Here is a 26,656-nt window from a genome sequence, read left to right as displayed (position 1 = left end):
CGCCAAAAGCAGTTTGAAGCCGAGCGAAACTCCGCTGAGCAATTACACTTAAAGTCGTAGAGAATCATACTACAAAAATTTTCACGAGTTAAATCCATGGTGATGTAGACAACCAATTTCTAAAATGGCGTCACAATGTGAAAACAAGTGACAGTCAGATGAAACAAACTGTATTTTTCAGACAAAGAGTTCCATTTTCATATGTTGTAATTACTTTTCAAATATTATTTATGTAAGTGGCCAGTTCCGGAAACGTATAGTGCGCTCTATATACGTCTCCGTACATTCCAAAAATATTGGATATGAATTGTAATAAAGATAATATATCTAACTATGGGGGGCTGTTCCATTTGGTGGTGTGGGAAAAACATGTAATTACAAAACAAACGGTATCACGTTTCGTCGGTTATTAAATATGGAATATGTAATTTTTCAATTTTGTCCATGTTAAACTGGCCGATTTGAAGTGAAACAATTGACGACACCCGTCAATTGTTTCGAATTCGGGCTGGCCAATCCGAGCGCAGTTGTAACCGTAATGATATGGCAGAATAGTTTTCAAACAAATCAAATGACATTTCGTCTCTATTTCTGGTTATATACTTGATGGTATGGTATAAGTCGATTATATAATATTATCCATAGGGTTATTTTTTACATTCCGTACCATAGTAGGTATAGAGGACCTTTTTTTAGACACCGAATACCTGCCTCTGTGGCTGAATGGTTACCGTCCATGCAGAGATCCTGGGTTCGATTCCTGAGTCGGCAGAAATATTTGTATAGCCTACATTTGTCTCGTGAGTTTGGGTGAAAGTTGTCTATGTGTGTGTCCATGGCACCCGCGATACAGGGTTTCCCTAGTGCGGGGCTATGTGTGTGTGTGTGTGTGTGTGTGTGTGTGTGTGTGTGTGTGTGTGTAAAAAAAGAAAACTATATTTGATTATTTCTCGGCAAAGACGACTATAGGATAGTGCAAATCGATTTATTAGACGGCGTGAAAACATACAAGTCGCGCTGCTACGTTTGTACGGAGTTACCGTACTTGTTTCATTATACTATGATAATACGATTCGATATTATATATAGTGTGTGTGCCATATATATAATCGGAAATTATATATGTCGGAAATATGTGCATCGGAAATATTCGTGGTACTCGAGTTTTCCCGATGTTCAATGTGTATTAGGTGCTCATATTCAAGTGTGTCATATAAATACATTTGCATATACTTATTATTGTTATTATTATCTACCAGTCCCAAAGAAGTGGAGCCAGCGATTGTTCCAGACAAACAACATAAAAATCCGCCTGGAAGACCAACAATAACACGGGCCGGCTCTATTTTGGTGAGTAAAAAACATATCGGATATATACACTTCATGCCCTTTTCCCATCGGGACAACTAATAAATTATTTTATCTACACACATATCATAAACTCCCCGTAATGTGTTTAAAATCCGCAAATTATGACCAGCACAAAGGTAAACTGTTTTGTTAGAACAAATTTCTTATCTGTGAAAATGTTATTATTCGATGTTATTATTGCATTCATATTTCGAATATCTCTGAAAAACAAAACAATTTGATTTGACCTCAATTCTAATATCAGTCGAGATGAAGTTTTATTCGAAATGAAATGTCAGTAGCAAACAATTTTGACAATTTCACACGTTACTTGGATATCGAATGATATGATAGTTGGGGCCAGATTCTAGTGTGTCTATGAATTAAAAATAAAAACTACGGTTGTGGATTCGCTCTGGACCTTTTGGAGGGAAAAGTGTCGTTTTTATTTTGACTTTCAATTATTTTGTGAAATCTAGTTTAAAGTGGAATAGGATAGTGCTGTTGTGCCTTAATCGAAGATTAAAACGCGAAATTATACGAATCTCGAACTAAAATACCCGTATCGGCCCGTTTTAAGAAATCCCGAGTCAATCCAAACACGCCGCCTCAAATTGCCTATCCTCTTTGTGGCGGCTATATTTACAGAAACATAATTAAACTTCATGTTTAGGCTGATGGCTTTGCCAAAGCCTTAATAAATTAAAAAAAAACTACGGTTGTGTGACATGCTTGAGAAAAGTTTTTATTTGCCGCCATTTCGCCAGTCGTAACATGCGGTTCCTGAACACATCACAGAGAGCTTATAATATGTGTGTAGATAAAGCTGTGTACTCTCCTATCGGCTCGTGTCATAAACCCTCACTCGTGTTTTAAAGCCTTTCATTATGTAACAGTTACGTAAACTACTATATTGTTGAGTTCTTTAAATTTGAAATTTGACATATGCTTTTCGGCGGAGCATAACATCGCGATGACACGTCGAAGAAGTTTCATAACACTCGGAAAAATCGTGAAGTTTCCAACCCGCATAGAGCCAGCGTGGAGGACTATGTTCTAAATCTATGTTCACAAACTTTTTAGCTCACCGCCCATATAGGTAAGATAAAAAAAAATCAAGACCTGAAAAAAATAATTGAAAACACGTATTTTTTATATTAAGGTGATACAAAAAATCACAGGGAAATAGTTATTTTTGATACAAGTACGGAAACTTAGTCATTATTCACAAGACTCGAGACAAGTGAAAATGAGAAATCCGCACGTGTATCAAACGACGTATTTTAATACATTTGCGAAAAAACTACAGTGAAAATAAAATAAAACAGTATTTAAAAAAAACTCATTTTGTTTCTTTGTCTGATAAAAATTCAGAGTACAATGGTAACTGTTGCCAGTATTCAGCCACAGTAAAATTTCTATTTTAGTGGCGCGGCGCGCAGCGATCTCGCGTAATACTCACCTCCGGTCATTGTTAATACTCAATCAGCCATCTTTATGGAAAATATTTTGGTATTTTTAAATGTAACCCGTTGTTTTATAAAACACCTGTGCTATTTAAACAAATAAGATGTTTGTAAGTAAATATAAGTTTTAATGACGAATGACTTACGGCACAAAGCACATAAAAATTAAATAAATATACAACCTCTTTAGTTCTATGTTTAAGACTTGAAATAACAGTAAATTAAAAAAAAAAATAGAAAAGTAAAAAGCACTAGTGCGAAAAATCAAACTTTCGGCACGATTTGTAGTACGAAAAATACCACGGTTTGACCAACTGTATTAAAAAATAATTATAATATATTTGAAGTGTATACTCCGTCCAACGAGTTAGTTAACTTTTGACATATGCATGCCTACGAAGTTCCGTAATTATTGACTTGCAACCACCATTGACTTACAATTATATGGACGTCGGGTCCGCGCTAAAAGTATCCGAACTTATAGGGCGTTAAAATCGTTTACTGAGCGACATTCACGCTTTAGTCTTCGTTTGTTCGACTGACAGCGAAGCAAGCAAAATTAGACAGTACTGCGATGACATTACAATTTAAATTCAACGTTTTAGCTTTTTCGTATTCCTTGACATGTCACTACGTTTAAATAGGTTGACTTGGGACATTTTTTTCGTGGTTTTTGTATTAGACCCGTCGTCCATTTATTTGTAAGTCAATGGCAACCATGGACAAAAAATGCAATACTTCATGGACTCTTTTATTTTTTATTTTAGTGACGCGACGTGCTCTTTAGCTCTGATATTTATCGAGCCAATTGATTAAGCAACGAAGATTATTCAAGTTGATAAATTTTGGTACCTGTCTAATTAATTATAAATAATTATAATAAAGTCTTTTTGTTTATTATAATGAACTGTCGGATTCTTCTGCATATGAACGGGAATCATCGTTTGAATCCTCATTAACATTAATTTATTATTTCTTGAATTCACAAATTGTCAAACGCAACACCACGATCCCAATCTTCACTATTAAAACTTTTACAGAAATGAAATCGAATCGGAAACGCCTAACGTCCTAATGACATCACTAATTGATTAGAATACGAGCTGTCAAAAGCTAATTAAACGGTTGGACGGAGTAAAGTTTGTATAAATAATTCAAGTTTTTTTTTTCAAATACCGTAGCACCCCGTGGACAACATCAACGCCTCCATTGCTTCCGAGGTCCCCCCAGGACTCTTCAGCGACCACTATGGGAAACTACGTCGTAGAACCTCGCATGAGGCATGTGCCCATCTGTATGACTGACTATATTATAGGCTATTATTTATATTTATTATTGTTATAAATCGAAATGACGGGCCTTTGACAAGTACAGTTTTTACAAAGATTATTTTTATTTTAAGTATATTATGAAGAAAATACGAAGAAAGAAATAGTGATGAAGAAACTTAGAACTATATTCCTTATTTTAAGCCAAATTACAAAAGATTTTATCCTAAAAATTCCAATAATTACGAATTCAAGGTTTTTGTTCAAAGTGATTGAAGATAATGTGATTTAAGGGAAAGTGAAGACATACATATTGACTCTCGTCGCTAAAGACTATTTAAAAACCCCAAATAAGTGAACTAAGTTATTTGTATTAGAACCGCAATAAAAATATTACTAAGGATCCCGATAATTAAACGAAGGCATGACTCAAAGGACATGTATCCAGCCAAAATTCTTCATAAAAAAAATATTTAAGCAGTTTGAGCTGCAAGAATCGTAACTGGTGTTATGATTTTTTTGCAACGACCCAATAATAGCTTATCTAACTAGCGGAATATTTTCACAAATAGTAAATTTTTTATCGAGTGACTAAAACATCGAGCATATAACCTATATACTCGGTGGATTAAAACGATCCAGTACATACCAAAGGAAACGTCACGCGTGTGCATGTCAGCCCCTGCACGTGCAACTTTGGCAAGATAAAAAAATTTGAACACCCGCAAAAAATAATTGAAAACACGTATTTTTTATATTAAGGTGACACAAAAAATGACAAGGACAAGAATTATATATTTGAAGTGTACGTGAGGCGCACTATAAATTTCCGAAAGAAAAAAATATTTTATAAATTGTTTCTCAAAATATTCTCCGTAAGCGTTAATGCACTTTTTCATACGAATGAACCAATTTTGAAAACATTTATGCCGCTCCTCCGTGACAATCTCTAAAACATATTTTTCATACTTTCCGTCAGTCTCTTCAGGTGATGAAAATCGTTGACCGCGTAACTGGTCTTAATTTTTGGAAATAAATAAAAGTCACAAGGTGCCAGGCCAGGACGGTACGCTGGATGGCTCATAAGGTCGACGTGTTCACCTTAAAAATTTCATTTGTCTGTCTGGCCGTGTGAGAACTGGCATTATCGTGGTGCAAGATGATATGGCGTTTACGGTTATTTTTACGGAGTTTGTCAATAACTTCCGGCAAACAAATGGACGTGTACCAATCACTATTCACGGTGCAACGATTCTTCAAAGCAACAGCAGCCACGTGTCCAGTTTTTATTAAAAAAAGAAGCAATCATCTGCTTAGAGGCACTTTGCACGCGCGCCATCTTGGTTGGTTTCGGCTCATCTCGAAAGACTCATACGCTCGATTGCTGCTTTGTTTTGGGATCGTAACTATAAATCCATGTTTCGTCACTTATTGCTATGTCCCACACCAAATTTGACGCCCCTTAGTTGAATCTGGTAAGCATGGCATTGCACCAAGTGACGCGATCCGTTTTTTGAGCCTCAGTCAAATTGTGTGGGATCCACATGCCTGTCTGTTTTGATCATACGGCGCACAGCATCGATGTTTTTGTGACGCGACCATCACGAAATTCGTCACTGAGATTCACACGACCGTTTTAATTCTGCAAGCCAGCTATAAATAGTCGCCTTGCATGGTACTTCATCGCCAAAAGCAGTTTAAAACCAAGCGAAGCTCCGCTGAGCTGTTAAATTACTCTTTAAGTCGTAGAAAATCATACTACGATCACGAGTTAAATCCATGGTGATGTAGACAACCAATTTCTAAAATGACGCCACAATGTAAAAGCAAGTGACAGTCAGACAGATGAAACAAACTGTATTTTACAGCCAAAGAGTTCCATTTTCAAATGTTGTAATTGGTTTTTAAATATTATTTATGTAAGTGGCCAGTTCCAGAAACTTATAGTGCGCCCTGTGTATACTCCGTCCAACCAGTTATTTAAACATTGACATACACTGCCGGCCAAAAATTTGAGACCACCTACATCAAAGAAGGAAAATGAAATAAAACTCAAAGTATAAAGCAAGAGGTTTGATTATTGATTAAAATACTCATCTACTAATACACATACATCAAGAAGAAAACAAAAGAAATCAAGAAATATCAACCATTTACGTTAAAAATGCCGTTCGTGTTTTAAACAGATTTTTCGTCAAAAAACCCTCCCTTGCATTTAATTACATTTCTCACTAGTCTCGGCATACGAGCAATCAATTTGTCAATTGTTTCTTGTGAAATATTGTTCCAGCTTTCTTGTAAAGCCTTCCACATGTCTTCTTGCGAGGAGGGACACCTAATACGCACATTTCTATCAAGCTCTTCCCACAAAAGCTCAATTGGGTTAAGATCCGGGCTCTGAGGGGGCCACACCATATTTTTTAACACCCCTTCTGTTTCTTTATGTTCTAAATAACCCCTGCATAATTTTGAACTATGTTTTGGATCATTATCTTGTTGAAAATAAAATCCATTTCCAATTAATTTTAAACCAGATGGAACGGCATTTTGCTGTAGTATTCGTTTATACTGCTCCTTTTTCATGATCCCTTCAACTCGTACTAAATCTCCGGTTCCATGGCTCGAGAAGCATCCCCAGAACATAATGGAACCACCACCATGCTTGACTGTTGGCACCACACAGTCTGGCATCATCTTTTCCTCGGCGCTACGTCGAACAAAAATTCGTCGTTTTGATCCAAATATTTCAAATTTGGATTCATCTGTCCAAAGAACTTTTTTAAAGTCTTCTTCGGTCCAGTCTCGATGGGTATGAGCCCACTGCATCCGTTTCCTTTTGTTTTGTGGCCTTTGTAGTGGTTTTCGAACGGCGACGCGACCAAATAAGTTAGCATCTCTCAATCGTCTTTTTACTGTGGTCAATGACACAGGTTCAGATCGGGATTTGTTCACTTCTGCGCGGATTTCTGGTGCTGTTAGGCGTCTATTCCGCTTGCTGGTAACGACGATGAACTTATCCTCGCTAGAAGTCGTAGCTCTCGGCCTTCCCGATCGCGGACGATCTTGATTACTGCCAGTCTTCTTGTATCGCGCTATTGTGTTATGAACACAAGTTTTCGACAATTTCAGTTGAGTGGCAATCTCACGTTCTGATTTGCCTTCGTTGTGTAAAACAACTATAACAGAACGAGTTTCACTGCTAATTTCGCGCACTTTTCCCATTTTAAGATGTCTTCACTGTAACAACGACGAGCTTGGACTAACCAAGACAATGAAAGTTTAACTCCATGAAAACTCAGGTAATAAATATGTTTTATGAAGCAAAATAGTTCTAAATATCGGATAACACGAAACAAAACCAAAATAATTAGTAATTGTAATATTTTTATGAGCTGCTCTCATAAAAATATTACAATGACTCTACCATCTGGGCATTTCGCGGCATTCATTGATGTTTGGAAACAATAGGCCTTTATAGGATAATAACTTAAAAATTTACTAAAAGATTGACTTTTAGAATTATTCTAATAACAATAGAATATGCAGGTGTTCAATTTTTTTTAGTATATCTCAAGCAGTTTTGAAATATTTTATTAGTGACAAAGATTCGTACTAGTGGTCTCAAACTTTTGGCCGGCAGTGTATGCATGCCTACGAAGCTCCGTAATTATTGACATGCAATCATAGACAAGAAATGCAATACTTTCTGGACACTTTTATTTTTTATTTTAGTGAAGCGACGTGCTCTTTAGCTCCGATATTTAACGAGCTATACTTGGTTTCAATCCATTTTGAACAAACTGTCACTGACCCGACCATAGACGGTTTAGTGGCGGCCAATTGTAATGCCAACCACAAATCGATTAATTAATTAAATGAATGGATTTGTTCCATTGACTCATACTAGCTGTTTTCCTTACATAAGCTATATAAGCATATTTGAATTTTCCGAAATCTTAATTTTAATTCCTCCTTCAAATCGTTACACTTAGATACTCGTTCGATTACAATTGAAATATTCGATTAACTAATCGATTACAAAAACTTTAATTGAATGAACCGAATGTTTTTTTCGTACAGCACTATCCAACTATAGACAAGTCATAGATGTATAGATGAAAAATAACCTCACTTCGGGACTACTATTTTTCAAATACGATTTAACAATGCTGTTCAAATGAATATTGTTGAAAAAAGTGATGATATATCAAGTCGAAATCTTCAATATATACGTGAAAGTCTTACTCATTATATTTATTGCGTGATCGCTTTAGAAATTTGACCAAACCGTTTTGTTTACTTTTTGTTCAAAATGGATGGGAACAGACTATAAGTGATTATGCAACGAATATTTTTCAAGTTGATAGGTAAATTTTAGTACCTGTCTAATAAATTATAAATAATTATAATAAATTCTTTTTATTTATTATAAATGAATCGTCGGAAAACTTCTTCAGAAATGAAATCGAATCGGAAACGCATTAGGACATCACTAATTGATTAGAATACGAGCTGTCAAAAGTTAAATAAACGGTTGGACGGAGTAAAATTTGTATAAATAATTCGTTTTTTTTTCCAAATTCTGTAGCACCCCGTGGACAACATCAACGCCCCAATTGCTTCCGAGGTCCCCCCAGGACTCTTCAGCGACCACTATGGGCAACTACGTTCAAGAACCTCACATGAGGCATGTGCCCATCTGAATGACTGACTATATTATAGGCTATTATTTATATTTATTATTGTTATAAATTTAAATTACGGGCTTTTGAAGTTACAAGTACAGTTTTTACATAAATTATTTTACGTATATTATGAAGAAAATACGATGAAAGAAGTAGTGATGAAGAAAGTTGGCACTGTAGTCTTTTTTTTTAAACCAAAGTAGAAAATATTTTGTCCTGAAAATGCATTGACTTACAAATAAATGGACGACGGATCTAATACAAAAACCACGAAAAAAATGTCCCAAGTCAACCTATTCAAAATTTAAATTGTAATGTCATCGCAGTATCGCGCTGTCAGTCGAACAAATGAAGACTAAAGCGGAGTTTGACGCTCTGTATACGATTTTAACGCCTTACAAGTTCGGACACTTTTTAGCGCGGACCCGACGTCTATATAATTGTAAGTCAATGTGAAAATGCCATTAATTACGAATTCAAAATTTTTGTTTAAAATGACAATGTGATTAAAGTGAAAGTGAAAACGTAATGTACCTTTATAACTGCAATGGAAAATATACTCCCGGGCACGTTATTCGAGCTACCTAAGTAAAAGGCTAGAATACAAAAATAGTGTTATCATCGAAGACAAAGTTTTCCCTCGGTTTTGCAAATCTAAATTGCCAACAAGGACTTATGGAAATGACGTTTAGTATACTAGTTTCAAAATTGCATAATAGTTTGTGATCAATCAAACATTGTTTAAGGCTAGGGCACTTAATACTGAAAATGCGAGGTGGCTCGAAATTATGTATCCGGAAGTGTATTTATTGAGGATCCCGATAATTAAACGAAGACATGGTTCAAAGGTTCAAAGGACTTGTATTCAACTTCTTAATAAAAAATAATGTTTTAAATAATTTTATTTAAAAGTGGGTAGGTATTAATTTCAAACCGACATCTATATTTCGTTATATTTATTTTATTAAATATAATGGTGTTTTTATCAATTCAATTCTCATGTTCTAAAAGTACGTCATTATAGCCTTACGTAGCGGCAGTAAAGTGCATCTTTTGATCCCTAGCGAGAAAAAGTATGTAATTTTTAAATTTACTTCGAGTGAACTCAAACAGCCAGTGGTACGTTGGGTTTTAGCAGAGAACAAAAAAGTAACGAGAACGGACACTCTCCGCTCCTCCCTTAGCTTTAGACACCGCACCACACCCCGCACATCGACGGTCATATTGACTGAACGACAACAAGGCTGTCAGCGAGCCGTTATCGCGCTAAGACGACTTTGATATTTGAATATAGTTTTCATTTATTCATTATGAAACTTGTACATATGCGTGATCCATAATATATGCGTGTAGCATGATCTGCGAGTTTTCGCTGACTCAGGCTCAGTAATCGTGAAACCAAAAGACTGTACCTACCTATTGCTGCGTACCGTATTGTCAAAATAATTTCTGAATTTCAAACCGTGTATTTTAGTTTTTAATAACTCATTTAAAAACACCAATACCTCCAAAGTTGAAATGTCAGGGTATAGATTAAGCTTAGAGAAATCATATGAGCGCTGTTCATCGAGTACATAACCAGAAATAGAGACGAAATAAGAGCCATCCATCCTTGGCAACTCATTAGGAAAATGGGCCTTATATCACTTTTAAATAACAACTCTCGTTTGCACTGAAATCACAAATTAGAAGGCTGAAATAGTAAAGTGCCCACAACTGACTTGTGTGCACGTCTCTGTATGTTCCACAAATATTCTGTATTTGTTGTAAATCTAAGGGGGGCTGTTCCATTCGGTGGTGTGGGAGAAACAGCAAAATATCTAATAACAAAATAAACGGGATCACATTGCATCGGTAAATAAATATAAATATGTAATTTATCAATTATCGTCCATTATAGCAATGCTCAAATTAAACTGGTCGTTTTGAAGTGAAAAGTAACTTTACTGTGTATTGATTTGACACGGCAGAGCTCATATCTAACCGAAAGAGCTAATAAGCCGAGTCAGCGATGTTATGAATTTCTCTATGCTTGTGCTTGTTACAGATCTTTGTATTGTAAATATGTGTAATTTATTTTTTCAAAGTTTTATATTAATTCTTTTTTTTTTGCAGGTGGTCCCTTTTAATTTTTTAGCAACGTCTAGTAGTTCTAATTCCAAGGAAGGTGATAAAGAGCCAGAGAAGAAAGCAGGATCCAGCGGCGGTGGGGGGGAAGGAGGGCCTCCCCGAGCCGCTACAGCAGGGGCGGAGGGCAAGATCATAGCAGGTAAATAACGTTATGCCAATTTCATAGGGCCTATTACAAGAATCGGAATTACGGAGTATTATTAATCTACTCTACGTAACGTGACCATTATTCTTTTCCCTCAGAGCGAGACGCCCGTAAATTTACTATTGTTTTAAAAATGAATGTTTATGATAGTTACGAAATGCTAAGAATGATAAAAAAATAAAATAAAAATAACTAACATTGTTTAAAGTTCGACGACCCACACTTGTTGAGGATTATTTGGGACTGTAGTGAAAATGCCTGGTTGTGAATTCTTCTTGAGCTTCTTTGTCTTACTTGGATCGCGATCAGACTTGGAATGCCGTCCTACTGCCAACGCTCTGTCTTTTATATTGTTGGCCTGCTTTTTTTTCTGAAGGATATTTTGCAGTTGGCCGCTCATGGTCTTGACTGCGCCAACGGATTAAAGGGCGAGCTGAAGGCTCGTAACCCGTAAAATAAATTACAAACTAAACTTAAAACTAAGTAAACGGGCCTGAGGGCGCCCAACTGGGAACGGACCTCGGCTCAGGGCGCTACTGAAGACTTCCGCCGCAGACTTTGTCGAAGGCCTTAGCCACATCGACGAAGAGGGCGCCGGTGGGCATGAAGCGGAGGCGATCTAAACGTTTGGAGATATGCTCCACTATGCGGTGAACTTGCTGAACGCAGGAGTGCCTAGCTCTAAAATCGAACTGTTCGTCGGGGAGGAGATTCTGGGACATGACGTAGTCTCTGAGGTGGGCGTAGAGGATGCGCTCATAGAGTTTGCCCATGGTGTTAAGCAGGGAGATGGGACGGTAACTGGAAGGCTCAAATAGAGGTTTCCCGGGCTTGTGAATACCAATGTCCACCGCCTCTTTCCACTTTTGCGGAAAGATGCAGTTGGTCAGAGCGGCGTTAAAAATTGCAGTCAGAAGACAGATGAGGGATGCAGATAGTTGTTTAAGCACTTTGGTGGAGATACTGTCAGGGCTTAAGGTCCTTTATGAGCGAGTCTACTTCCTTTGGGGTGACCGATGCGACCGGTGAGAGGAGGGTCGGAGGGCGGGAGCAACCCGCTCTGAGTTCGACCTCGGAGTCTACCTGGAAGAGGTGGGCCGGGTCTACGGATTCTAAGCTCGGGGAGCACAGCTTCAAGGCAGTCGGCCAGGCATTCGGCCTTTTCCTCGTCCTTTTCCGCGTCATCAAATACTGGGATGCGGTTGGGTCGGTTGAGAGAATGCCTCCCATTTGGGCAACCGTGCCCGACTTGAGAGACCGGGTTAGTTGCCAGAAGGCTTGGTAGGTGGGTTCGAGCCCTTCGAGTCTTTACGTCCCTCTGTAAAGCCCGCAGGAAACGGCGGTTTTCGTCGGTGGGGTAAGAGTCGTAAGCACGAGTGGCTGCGTTCTTTTCCGTTAGAAGGGCACGCACATTCTCCGGTAGGTTCCAGCGACAGTCGTCCGTCGCCGGTGCTGGCCGGGAGCTGTTACAAACGGCGGTTTGTATGTGTCCCTCTAGACGCTCAATAGCACAGTTGGCGTCTACGACTGTAGAAATCTCGTCTGGAATCTGAACTAGGTGTTCAGAAATTAATTTTATCAAATTTCTTATTTCATCGTTCCTATTTCATCATTTATTAAATTCCATTCAATTTCCAAAAAATTAAATGGTAACGACATTAATTGTATTTTAATGGAATAGACTGTTCATGTTTTGTGTTTAAATTAATATAGGTAATAAAATATGTGCTTGTGTCATCCAATGTCTTTAGTGTCACCTACTATGTTCAGTGTCACGTATGCTCTGTTGCTGGATCAACTGAAAATCACCGTCGCAGCACTTGAACGCTGGACGACAACAAGCTCACGGTTTCCTTGGCAGCACAGCACACACGCTTTGTACTCTATATATTATATGTATTTATATAAACTAAAAAAAAAAAAAAAAAAAAAGTTCCAAATCCTTATGTTATTATTACTAGCATTATCAGTATGATTATAATTATTATTATAAAATAATAATATTATAATAATATTTATTATCATTTTTTTTGTTTTTACAACATAAATACAAAGTAAGGATTATTACCTTTATATATTTAGTAGGGTAACCTGTGATATGAGAGCCAGTGTTCCTCCGCGCGCTAGTGGACAACCATACCCTACAAAGGGACACTACAAGGTCCACTATTCTGTCAATTAGAATAAAATAAAAATGGAAGTAAATTTATTTGCTACTCTGCGAACCCAAAAGCAAAGGGTTCGCGGAGCAAATTAATTTACTTCCATTTTTATTAACGTGGACTTCCGCAAAGTAACGCCTGAATCTATTAATTACTCGTACTTAATTAGAATAAAAACGAAAAAAGAGAAAAGATAATAATAGCAAAATTATTTGATGAAATAGTACTAATAAATATGACGCGCGCTGTGTGTGTGTGTGTGTGTGTGTGTGTGTGTGTGTGTGCGTGCGTGCGTGCGTGTGCGTGCGTGCTTGCGTGCGTGCGTGCGTGCGTGTGTGTGTTTGTATGTTTCTTTGTTTGTTTGCATGCATGTGTGCTGTGATGATTATGCAAGGAATAAATTGTATTCTATTCTATTCTGCGGGCTCACAATACCCCAGGTTCCCCTACATACCATTGCTATAAGGCTAGCACATCAAGGCGCTACTTGTGAGAGCGACATAAAGCGCGAGATGTCTATGCGAGAAAAACAGAATCCCAAGCTTTATGTCGCGCGAGTCGCGCTCTGTCGTACAAGCTCTACTGCAGCTTTATTTTGATTGCCTCTCCCGACCGGAAACTGCGTCTCTTCCGAGTCGAGGCGCATAATTGCGATTCACAACTGGCCGATAGGAAACTTTTGATATTTCTAATCGGAACAGTAGTTGATTTCACTCACAAATTAGAAGGATATAGTAGGAATCGGGTTCATCTTCTCGCTTGGAAACCCATCTGATTTCCGGACTACCCGAACGGTTCAATTCCGATTTAAATCAAAATTAGCATGCTGGTCACAAGTTATCTATGAAGACGTATTTACGTTATATAGTGATAATTCAATGTGAATTGCAGTCATTGGCGCCGTTGTCGACGCACAATTTGACAAGAACTTACCCCCTATCCTGAATGCTCTTGAGGTGCCTGGACGAAGTAAGTAATCGAATAGATAGATAATACGTTTATTTAGCACAAATACAAACAGAAACAAAACATTTACAATGACTTCACAAAGTGTAACACAAAATCATCATTAATTGAATACACATTTATGTAAAACACATAATGTGATAACAACAAATCGTCGCGGATAGCGCAGTTACGCGTACGTTTCGGTAATTTAGTCGGCGTGATATACGGGAATATATTCTTATCAGTTCGTAGACAACATAAATTAATGATTACTGTGCAAAAATCAAAGTCGTAGCCATTGAAATAACAAAGTAATGACGTTAAATCTCTCCTGTGAAATTTGATTTGGTGCAGATACGCGGTTTTTTACCAATAGTACATACGCGGATTTGCACTATATCCCCTACGAAATACTGCGAGAGAAACAAACACACAAATACTGTGAGAATTAACAAAATTTTATGTATGGCTACAGTTTGTGCTCAAATGGCCCTGACCTAGCATAAATACTGTAGACCGTGAAAAGTCAAACAGAGCTGGTTTTTTGCCAGTAAGATATTCCACCAAAGTGCACGCAAATACACATACCTAACTCTAAGGGTCGTATTCCAGAATTCTACTCAATGCTCAAGTCAGGACTTGAGCAGACTTGAGTATGATTTCAAGCACTGGAAATACGACCCTAATGGCAAGGACTTGAGTATGATTTTCAGTGCTCACTGCAATACTCATGTCATGACTTGAGTATTGAGTAGAGTTCTGGAATACGACCCTTAAACTGTATCAAGTAAAAATGTAAAGCAAATAATCTAAGTGGTGTAAGTAACGTAAGTAAGTAATTGTTACAAATATAATATTACATTATGACTACAGGTAGCCATCAAGCAGTTTGACCAACTTCTGTTGCCCGATTTTTTTCGTCCCATGCAATGAAATAATCCTTATATGAAACTGAGTATTAATTAGTGAAACGGTGTATTAATGATTACAACAAGCTAGTGGAGTAATTTCACAAAAAAATATTGAATATCAATTCAATAAAAATTTAAAATACAGTGAATAGCGACATCTTTCGCCAGGACTAGTAGCTGTAAAGGTACTAACTGGGTGATAAATCTTTCATAGATTTCTCATAGATGGCGCTACGACTAAAAAGTCGTTGAAAAACCAAATACAAAGACACGACGTAAGCACATAGAGAAATTCGTTGGGTCCGTTGGTTCGTTCCGTGCCTTAGTTGATATAGCGTCTGACACGGTATGCAAGAAGACGTCGGTTCGAATCCGACCAAATCGAAGGAATTTTTTCTGAGTGTTCGATCTTTGTATTAATGATTGAAACTGAGTTGTTGAGCACATAAAAAAATTGATCGATTTTATTCAATTTTATGGTCAACTCATACTTGACCAAATAAATGATTATGCCATCATATTTTTATTCAATTAAAAGATAGTTTCATTACTTTATTTATATTAGTTTTGTTATCTGTGGTAAGAAAACTAAAGCCTCTCTACGAATGTCATATTATTATTAAATGTACGGGAGCGTTTAACGTTAAAATTTTGGATATTTCTAGTTTTATTTTTAAAAGTTAATGATTACGAATTACTCATTAGGTAACGTTCTTTTGATATCAGTTTAAAGCTTTTTGATATCTCTTTATGTTTAGAAAATAATCGTTTGGGCACACTAACGATTACACCCTGTATTGTCCCCGGTGACTTGGCTTCATTTTGGACCATCTAGCACGACTCTGTCCCGTATTATGTAAATAAAGCTACATTGTGATCATAAGTGAAAAGTGTTTTTCATCACACTGTAGCGTGCTGAATTAAGCCCACGGGCTTTTTAAAATTTTAAAAATCCACTACCGCCATAAGGCGCTATACTGCAATTAAACAAAGATTATTTCAATAGGTATAGCAGGAGAATACTGTGATTTTTTTTTTCAAATTTTGTTTTTACATTACAATCTATAAATTCAACTAAACTAATGATGTAATAATCTCTGTACTAAAAAACCGACCTCAAAAGACAGTCATTTATCCTCTAGTTTGCCACATTTACTGGTGGAATATTTCTTTCAAATTTAAATGGGACTGTTACTGAGGTACCCTCTTTCCAACAACAAAAAAAAATTGTCAAAATCGGTTCACAAATGCCGCCGGAGTTATCGCGAGTCGAATTGAGAACCTTGTCCTTTTTTTGAAGTTGTCGAACAACTCTACGCTCCAAGCGAAAATGTAGGCATTTACGCGCCGTACAGGCGGGAGTTGTTTGGAGGATTTGCTCTGATTATACTATGCTATAACTGTATCAAGCGTGGCTGAACGTCAGAGGAAGTGACAGGAATGCTGACTTTATGGCCACAGAATTTTCAGTCAGAAGTTTTTTAAAACCATAAATAATCTATGGTATACTTTACACGATACTTTCAACATTCGCAATAAACTGATATGCTGTATCAACTACGAAAGGTGCAAACATCGAGTATACAACCAGAAATAGAGATGAAATAATGGTCATCCATCCCTGGCAACTCATCAGGTAAATGGGCCTTATATCACTTTTAAATATCAACTCTCGTTTGCACTGAAATCACAAATTAGAAAGCTGAATTAGTACAACGCCAATAACTGACCTGTGTGTACGTCTCCATATGTTCCAAAAATATTGTGTATTTATTGTAATAAAGATAATATCTTTAACAATGGGGGCTGTTCCACTTGGTGGTGTGGGAAAAACAGCAAAACATCTAATTGCAAAACAAACAGAATCATCTTTCATCAGTAATTAAATATTATACGTAATTTTGCAATTTTCGTCCATTATAGCAAAGCTTATGTTAAACTGGTCGATTTGAAGTGAAATAATTGACGACATCCGTCAGTTGTTTCGAATTTGGGCTGGCCAATCTGAGCACAGTTGTCACAGTAATGATTTGGCAGAATAGTTATCGAAGAAATTAAATGACATTTCGTCTCTATCTCTGATTATATACTCACGGGTGCAAATGAATAGTCTGCTCTTTCACGATTTTTCTAGTGCACTTTAGAAAAATATTTATTCATCTCTCCATTTCAGCACCAAAGCTAATCCTCGAAGTTGCTCAGCATCTGGGCGAGAATACCTGCCGAACCATCGCCATGGACGGTACCGAAGGCCTGATCCGTGGTCAGACTATTATAGACACAGGAGCCCCTATCACCATACCCGTGGGGGAGCCAACTCTCGGCAGGATTATGAATGTCATTGGAGAGCCAATTGGTAAAGTAATATTTTCTCGCACTGATAACTTTTTTCATGCTACTGTAGTCATCATCATAATTTCAGTCGAAAGACGTCCACTTCTTCACTACTTGCACGTTCAGCAGATTCTTAGCAGATGGTCTGTCCACGCGGCATCTTCCGGTACGCGGTCGCTACTCGAGAACCCTTTGGCCTTATCGGCTATTTATTCTGCGACCAATGTGCCCAGGCCAATGCCAATTAAGTTTTGAAATACTTTAGGTGTTGTAATCATTCATACAAAGATCGAACACTCAGAAAAAAATTCCTTCGATCCGGTCGGATTTTTCTGAGTGTTCGATCTTTGTATTAATGATTACAACAAACTAGTGGAGTAATTTCACAAAAAATAATTGAATATCAATTCAATAAAAATTTAAAATACTTTAGGTGTTGTTGGTTACTCTGGTTCCCTGGATATTCTCATCACTGATTCGATCTCGCAGTGAAACTTCGAGCGTAGTCCTTTTCATTGCCCTTTGGCTGACCTTGAACCTTCTTTTACGTGTCAGTGCCGTAAATCATCCGCTGTTCATGGGTGTTCAGGAGAACGCGAGGCAGTCTATGCGCGCATCGTTGCGTGATGAAGTGACTTTAATGACTGAAAAATAAACAACAGATTTGACAAAAGCAGCCTCAACAACATGGCCGCTATGAACTGTCAAAGTCTACCCGCCATTGATAAAAAAACCCTGTATTAACAGAGAGCTAATTCCGTTGTTTTAACATTCATAACACTTATAAGGAATTCTCTAGTTCGACTTGAACCCTAACTCTGCTAATTATAAATCATCTCAGTTAGAATTAGAACTTTTTAATATTTTTTTGAAATTTTATTCAAGGGAAACAAACAGGTAAATTATACAAAAACATCGATAAGAACAAATAGACCTATAATGCTACAAACATAAACAAAAATTTAGCAAGTACTAGATCTTTCTTGTTACTTCTTAAGGATGTGTCAACATAAGTAGGGTTACAATCTAGTACAGAACTTATATTTAACATTTATCAATGTAATTTGATTGTTATCTGTTTTGTTGTCCATTTGATAAATAAATAAATAAATTCGATTAAAATGCGTCTGATGTTAGGAGCCTTGGGCCGAAAAGTGTTTTATACTAAAGAAATCTCAACTAAAGGAATTTAGTCTACGTCAGATGTTAGGAACGTTGGGCCAAAAAGTAACTTATGATCAATATGTAAAACAATAATTTTGTCAGCGGTCACGTTGTAATGCACGACGCGCATGTTTCTGCTGCGAATGCAAGTGCGTTGACCTGATGCATCGAGTATATAACCAGAAATAGAGACGAAGTGTCATTTAATTTGTTTGAAACATTGACTTACAATTATATGGACGTCGAGTCCGCGCTAAAAAGTGTCCGAACTTGTAAGGCGTTAAAATCGTATACAGAGCGTCAAACTCTGCTTTAGTCTTCATTTGTTCGACTGACAGCGCGATACTGCGATGACATTACAATTTAAATTCAACGTTTTAGCTTTTTCATTTTCTTTTACATGTCACTACGTTTAAATAGGTTGACTTGGGACATTTTTTTCGTGGTTTTTGTATTAGACCCGACGTCCATTTATTTGTAAGTCAATGGTTTGAAAACTATTCTGCCATATCATTACTGTGACAACTGTGCTCTGATTGGCCAGCCCGAATTCGAAACAATTGACGGGTGTCATCAATGGGTGTCGTCAATTGTTTTACTTCAAATATTCCAGTTAACTAGAGCTTTGCTATAGTTGACGAAAATTGCAAAATTACATATTAAATTCCGTTTCCGATTCAGTTTGGTTTGTAGTTAGATGTTTTGCTGTTTTTTCCCACACTATCGAATGGAGCATCACGCTATTGTCAGAGATTATTATCTTTAGTACAATAAATACAGATATTTTTGGAATATACGGAAAGATTCACACAGGTCAATTGTTGGTGCTGTCTATATTTCAGTGCAAATAAAAGGCGATATTTGTAGGTGATGTATCACTGATGAGTTACCAGGAATTTATATCCCTTATTTCGTATCTGTTTCTGGTTATATACTCGATGACCTGATGTTACAGTTGTTCGCATATCTGAATGCATAATACACTGATTGAAAACCTTTGTTTTCAAACATTTCAGACGAACGGGGTCCTATAAATACGGATAAATTCGCTCCTATCCACGCAGACGCGCCGCCATTCGTCGAGATGTCAGTGGAGCAGGAGATTTTAGCGACCGGGATCAAGGTTGTCGATCTCCTCGCTCCTTATGTCAAAGGTATACCCTTTAACCTTGAAATTTTCGCGGTTTTTTGGTATGTGAGAATGCGTGATGAAGGAGCGGTACATGGTGTACAATGAATTAATTCATAATTTGTTGAACAATGTACAGTGTTTTCATTTTCTCAATGTCTCTCGGCAATCATCGGAATTCCGAATGCATTAATTTCCATACCAATTAATTATTAGATTTAAAATCTATAATAGTTAGAATTTTGAACAACGTATGCGAACTATACTAGGACTTGTAAAGTTATTTCCCTATTTTTAATAACATTTCCTCCCTGTCAATAAGCAAGTTAACAAAAATATTAAGTAAATAAAGTGTGATTATTTGTCAGGTTAAATGGGCCAATGGCAGCGTCCCTTAGGTCTTTAAGATTTCAAGTTTTGAATAGTACTGCAACTATACGCCCCGTCATGTTGTTTCAGGCGGCAAAATTGGATTGTTTGGCGGTGCGGGTGTTGGCAAGACGGTATTGATTATGGAGTTAATCAACAACGTAGCCAAGGCCCATGGTGGATTCTCGGTAAGAGCAACAAACAATAAGGCTGGTTTCAGAGCAGTGTGGATTTATCTGCGGACCATCCGCGCGGAGGAATATGCTCCGCGTGAACTCCGCACAAGCCACCCGTGCATTCATTACAGGCGACTGTCTTCCGTGAATATCCGCACTAAATACTCGATTTAGAGCATTGAGGATTCTATGCTAGCGGATGGCCCGCAGGCGGTAAGTCCGTACGGGCCGTACGCACGCTGTGAAACTAGCCTAAACAATACATTCAAACTTAGGGTCAAATGTGAAAACTAAATCGAAATTCGTTATAATGTATTGAAAATTCAGGCGTTATTTTTAATTGCTAAAAAAAAATCTAATTTTTACGATTTTTGCCCCGTAAACTGGTTTATCCAGGGCGTACTTATTAAGGCCAAATTGAAAAATTCCTGAAGCAAGACCAGGTCAATGGTACCGTGTGTAATTAGTATTAGGTATAAAAGTTGTCGACTAATTTTGTACGTGGAATTATGAAACCTCTATTGGAAATAGGAAACGAAACTATTTTTTTGTATCTAAATCGCGTATATTTATATAAGAACTCTCTTTGAAAATTGTCATTCTCCACATGTGGTTTTATTACATGAAGAATACGAAGTTTAAGTATATCGGGTATACGGCCGGATTGAAAAATAGACCTGATAGGCCGGATACCGGATATATATCCGGCATAGCCGGCCGCTTACCGGGTAGTCCTCAATATCCGGCCGGATACCGGATAGTAGAACAATATCCGGCCGGATACCGGATATGTAAAACTGAAGAAAATTCATACATAGTACGCCAAATAAATCTATTTATTGATTAAAGATGGTAATGGTAGGATAAACAGCAACTACAAGATCGTTGACAATCTGTTCATTACTTGTAACCAAAGAACTACGAAGTTAGATAATGTTATCTGTAATAGAAGGATGGCGATATCCCGTGTAGTTTGTGACCCAGTATTTTTGACAACGTGCCTTAAAGTGATAAAGAGGATATCCGGTATCTGGTATCCGGCCAAATCACTATTCGTTTCATCTCTAATATGTATAATTTAAGCTTTTTTATGTGGCTTACGTGGGTGCACTATAAGTTTCCAGAATGAATAAGAAAAAAATACTATAAAAGGTCAGAAATGAATTTATTGTTTCTCAAAATGTTCTCTGTCAGCGTCAATGCAGTCTTTCATACGAATGAACCAATTTTGAAAACATTTTATGCCAGCCCTCCATGACAATTTCTGAAACTTATTTTTCGTACTCTTCGACAGCCTCTTCAGGTGATGAAAATCGTAGACCGCGTAACTGGTTCTTAATTTTTGGAAATAAATAAAAGTTACAAAGTGCCAGGTCGGGACTGTACGCGGAATGGCTCATAAGGTCAACGTTGTTCACCTTCAAAAATTCATTTGTCTGTCTGGCCGTGTGAGAACTGGCATTATCGTGGTGCAACATCATACGGCATTTACAGTTATTTTTACGGAGTTTGTCAATAACTTCCGGCAAACAAATGGTCGTGTACCAATCACTATTCATGGTACAACGATTCTCCAAAGCAACAGTAGCTATGTGTCCAGTTTTATTGAAAAAAGAAGTAGTCATCCGCTTAGAGGCACTTTGCACGCTCGCCACTTTGGTTGGTTTTGGCTCGTCTCGAAAGATCCATACGCTCAATTGCTGCTTTGTTTTGGGATCGTAACTATAAATCCATATTTCGTCACCTGTTACTATGTCCCACACCAAATTTGACGCTCCTTAGTCGAATTTGGTAAGCATGGCATTGCACCAAGTGACGTGATCCGTTTTTTGAGCCTCAGTCAAATTGTGTGCGATCCACCGAGAGCACAGCTTTTTCAGCTTTTTTAGAGTGAATATGCATTTTTTAGGCAAACGCTTACCATCGTCGGTCACATCGTTGCTTAACATCAGGTGACATTGTGGTCAAGCTTGTGACTATTATTTATAAAAAAAAAATGTTACTTGTTGCACTGAATGCACAAATCATGCAACTGCATTTGAATGGTTTTATACAACAGTGCTTACAGTAAACTGTAGCTTATCTCGAGTAGTGTTTATGCGCTATCTGGATGTACGCTGTCACACATTTCCATTTAATTATTTATTTATAAGTAGAGATCGGGCACTGTCGAAGCGCAATCGGTTTGAAGTCGACTTTATTTCAGAATTGAAAAGAAATTATAGCCATTTCAAAAATGTATATCGTGTACTACGTGTTCTATTTGGTTCAGTTGGTATAACAAAATTGGTATTTGTAAAGTACCTGTTAAATACAACGGTTTTTTTCAAATTTCGAGGTAAGTTTGTGTTTTTATTTCTATCGTAAAATTGTTTAAGGAATCGTGTTTTCACACCGTATAACTCTAGTCAGAGTATATCTTCAATTTTACTACATATTTTTTTCACAGTGATTAATTCAATACTTATACAGGCTGTATATTTGAAAGTGGGACATGCTTATAGAGTGCGTTATATTCCTGATTCTGAACCCAAAGAAATAATAAACTAATGAACTTAAACTTTACAAAAAATATATTTTTAATTTTTTTTTATCGACTACTCCTCGAGAACAACATTAGTTATCGAAATCTATGCACATCACTATTATTGCTCCGACGGCGAAAAACAAAGCACAGGTCGGGGGTGGGGGCGCGGGCGCATACGCGAAATTGCTCAGTGCATGCGCGACCTTGATCTAACGAACACACGTAAATTATTTGTACTTCCGCTCGCCCGATCGCCGCCGAATCGATTTTTATTTTTTTATTTATTTCTTTAATAAGTTATCCTGTTATTCACTGATGTATATATGATAACGAAATAAGAAATTTTATTAACGTTGTCAATGACTTAGACGTTAGATATTGAGTAATAAAGTTTCATGTTAATTCATCATAATTATCAGTTATTAATACAATAAGTTATAGGCACGGCAACAATGTTCGTGGTTCCCGAATATGCCCGATGTGCAATTTAAGCAGCCTGGTTGTGTACTTCGCCCTGTATTTGCCCACTGGCGCATTGTAATAGCACATGCCGAACGCTCCGCATAGAAGACTGACCGGGATCATAACATTGAAAACGATATGGTATTCTTCAGGTATTTGCCGGAGTTGGCGAAAGGACGCGCGAGGGCAATGACCTGTACAACGAGATGAAGGTCGGTGGTGTCATCACGGATGACTACAAGACCTCTAAGGTAAGCAATGATGATAACGTAACGCATTGCCTTAAGAGGGAGCAGAGGAATAATTCCTAATGTTCGATTTGATTTTAGAGGGGTATAGCCACTTTAAAGTTAAAAATAAAATATTGTATGAGTAACTACACGATATATTCAAGCATAGACATTAATCAGAAACATAAAACAATAAAGTTTCACATTTTTTCGATTCATCCTCGAAATGCCACAGGTTATTAGGACAAAAATTAGATAATTAATTATATTTATGCATGATCGACAACTGTCACTACGGATTTTTTTAATCCCTTTAGTTTTAGAGTTATTCCGCTAAAACGAATTTGGTACTTTTAATGCGCAAAATTCAACATCTCCTGTCCCATGTCACGCGAACTTCAGGCATATATTCCGCCGAGCCAACATCAAAACTTTTTTGACATGAGAACTCTTAAACGAAACTGGGGTTACACGAGGCGAAAGTTTTCGCGCAGCGTCTGCCCAGTTACCACGTCTTCATGTACATTAATGGTGAATTTGAATTCTATTTACTAGGAATTTAAAAAACTTAATTAATCAATAACATACCACAGACTATTGCACTGGTAATTAGAACACAATTTTTTTTTGTGAAATGTGCTATTTATTCCTGACTTTGGGAACTTTATGTCAGTTTTACCATTTTCTCGCGTGGCGTTATAGAGAAGAAATTATCGACTTTATTTTTTGTAATGAAGTAGTTAATCTTTCATTAGCTTATTACAAATCGGTCGAATCAGTACATTTGATATTACGTGAACTAAATGTGGTCCATATCCATAAGTACTGAAATTCCCTTTTTTGGGGGCAAGATGTCGCTCAACGTTAAGAAGCTAATAGTTGTAGATATCAGTCCGGTTTATGTACTAATTAGTAATTAGAGTTTTTTTAATATGATTTTAATTTCAGACTTTGATAGGCCGCTATTGTAATTTGAAAAAACCTAATGAATTTATTTTATTCAAACTTGTAATTAAGACATTTGAACACGCTAACGAGTTCTTTTGCAATTGTTCTTTGTTATTTACAGGTAGCTCTAGTGTACGGGCAAATGAACGAACCGCCCGGCGCTCGCGCACGAGTGGCGCTCACCGGCCTTACAGTGGCGGAGCACTTCAGAGACAAAGAGGGACAGGACGTGTTGCTGTTCATTGACAACATTTTCCGGTTCACTCAGGCTGGTTCTGAGGTAGGTCATTTTGAATTTTAAATAATCTGAAATAGCAAAACAGTTTTCCCGCTTCTCATCTGGTGTCTCAGTTTAACGACACCCGCGCCCGCGGAAATTGTTTAGATTTCAGTAATAAACTTTAACCTGTATATAAATTTTTATAATCTTTCACGGGAAGCGAGTAATTTGTTTTTCGTTGACTCTTAAAAAATACACTTTTTGAGTTAACACAATATCGTATTAACAATGCGATTTGTCCGTGAACTTTCCTAAAATGTACAAATAAATTAATTAGTTAATTTACAGCGCGCGGATTGCGCTACGCCAGTGGCAACCCCTCACAACTAGTCTCGGTGGATATAAATGCATTTGCATCTTATGTATTAGCGACTGACATCTCCAGGTCTCCGCTCTGCTGGGGCGCATCCCTTCCGCCGTGGGGTACCAGCCGACACTGGCTACCGACATGGGGACCATGCAGGAGAGGATCACCACCACCAAAACCGGTTCCATCACAAGTGTACAGGTACATTTAGCCACTCAACCACTGTCCTTCTTTCGCACTGCAATTGAAACGTTGTTCAAATGACTTATGGTACATTTTGAAAAAACTTTTTAGACATCACTTATGAGCAAAAAACCCTGTGTCGCGGGTGCCATGGAGGCATACATAGACAACCACAAATTACACCCAAACTCACAAGAGAAATAAGTGTAGGCTATATAAATATTTCTCCTGGCCCGGGAATCGAACCTGCGACCTCTGCATAGCAGTCTGGCATGGTAACCGTTCGGCCACGGAGGCAGTTTTGAACGAACACCTTATTCTAACAATTGTGATCTTACTTAGTTCCTCAATCTAACAAGTCACAAAATATGTATGCACAATTCTTACAAGATTCTCATATATATATATGTCGAAACGGCGTCTCCCACACCGTACCGACCCTATCCATGCGCTGCGGACGCCACCCGGCCAATCAGAGTCCCTGTACTATTTACGTAATTCTATTCATATTTGCTCAGACCGGCCAGGCGCGTCTTGGCCGTCCATAACGATGTGTGTGAAGTTTCCAATTACGTCCCTCTCAGGAAACATCCTTACCGCGTGCGTACGACCCGTCGGCCCAGGACAGTCCACAACGACTCTGACGGTCCTATCACTCTTGCCGCCTTAAAGGCCAACCAGATCGCTAATCAGTCCAACTCAATCGTTTTCACCGGCGAGGTCGTAGAGCCCCACATTTTATCACGTACACTAGTAGATTCTCTCCTGCAGCACACCCTTCTGGCGAAAGTCCCCAGTAGCGTCCTAAGCTTCGTGCCCATTTAGGCGCCCTCAGGCCCGCTACTTAATTTTTAGTTTAGTTTTAGTTTTAACGGGTTACGAGCCTTCAGCTGGCCCAATCTTCCGGTGGCGCAGTCAAGACCATCAGCAGCAACTGCAAAGTGTCCTTCAGAAAAAAATATAGTGTGTTTATACAGTCCACTTATAATAGAGTTCAATAAAACCAGATGAACAAAAACAGGAGTTTCATTAAATAACCCAGAGCTATCATGGTAAAAATATCCACAATATTCAAAAAATCAATTATTACAATGGGTATTATTTCAGTGGAAGCCATATTCCACATTTCTGTGATCTCGTTAATAATACCTGTTCCAGGCGGTATACGTACCAGCAGATGATTTAACAGATCCAGCTCCCGCCACGACCTTTGCTCACTTGGACGCGACGACGGTATTGTCCCGCGCCATCGCTGAACTGGGCGTGTACCCAGCAGTGGACCCGTTGGACTCGACGTCGCGAGTGATGGACCCCAACATCATCGGGGCTGAGCATTATGGCGTAGCGAGAGGGGTGCAGAAGATTTTACAGGTTTGGTGTTGTTTGTGGTGTGTGAAAGCGAATACGCTGCAACAGTTTTAGTCGAATTTAACTGGTACATACATATTATGCCTCACTGTGTTCCATCGGGAGTCCTAATGA

General features: G+C 37.8%; 1 protein-coding gene across 1 annotated transcript; it reads left to right on the top strand.

The window, feature by feature from the left end:
- The first annotated feature begins 1,133 nt into the window (after positions 1 to 1,133).
- LOC113226079 (ATP synthase subunit beta, mitochondrial-like) lies at positions 1,134 to 26,596 on the top strand. Its single transcript, XM_026458597.1, has 13 exons — positions 1,134 to 1,183; positions 1,260 to 1,350; positions 3,998 to 4,096; positions 8,673 to 8,771; positions 10,885 to 11,038; positions 14,098 to 14,175; positions 17,239 to 17,421; positions 19,580 to 19,717; positions 20,152 to 20,249; positions 23,379 to 23,477; positions 24,526 to 24,684; positions 25,070 to 25,192; positions 26,333 to 26,596. The coding sequence occupies exons 1-13, from the start codon at positions 1,134 to 1,136 to the stop codon at positions 26,594 to 26,596; spliced, it is 1,635 nt and encodes a 544-aa protein (XP_026314382.1).
- Positions 26,597 to 26,656: the final 60 nt, after the last annotated feature.

This window comes from Hyposmocoma kahamanoa, unplaced genomic scaffold (genome assembly GCF_003589595.1).
Source record: "Hyposmocoma kahamanoa isolate Upper Pololo Valley unplaced genomic scaffold, ASM358959v1 181, whole genome shotgun sequence".
Taxonomy (NCBI): Eukaryota; Metazoa; Arthropoda; class Insecta; order Lepidoptera; family Cosmopterigidae; genus Hyposmocoma; species Hyposmocoma kahamanoa.
The sequence above is the reverse complement of the archived record's forward strand: the minus strand, read 5'-3'. Positions and strand labels throughout refer to the sequence as shown.

Coding starts and splice junctions, on each gene's coding strand:
- LOC113226079 (XM_026458597.1), top strand. CDS start 1,134: ATGTGCATCGGAAATATTCGTGGTACTCGAGTTTTCCCGATGTTCAAT. Junction 20,250..23,378: donor AGGCCCATGGTGGATTCTCG/GTAAGAGCAACA, acceptor GGTATTCTTCAG/GTATTTGCCGGAGTTGGCGA. Junction 23,478..24,525: donor ATGACTACAAGACCTCTAAG/GTAAGCAATGAT, acceptor TGTTATTTACAG/GTAGCTCTAGTGTACGGGCA.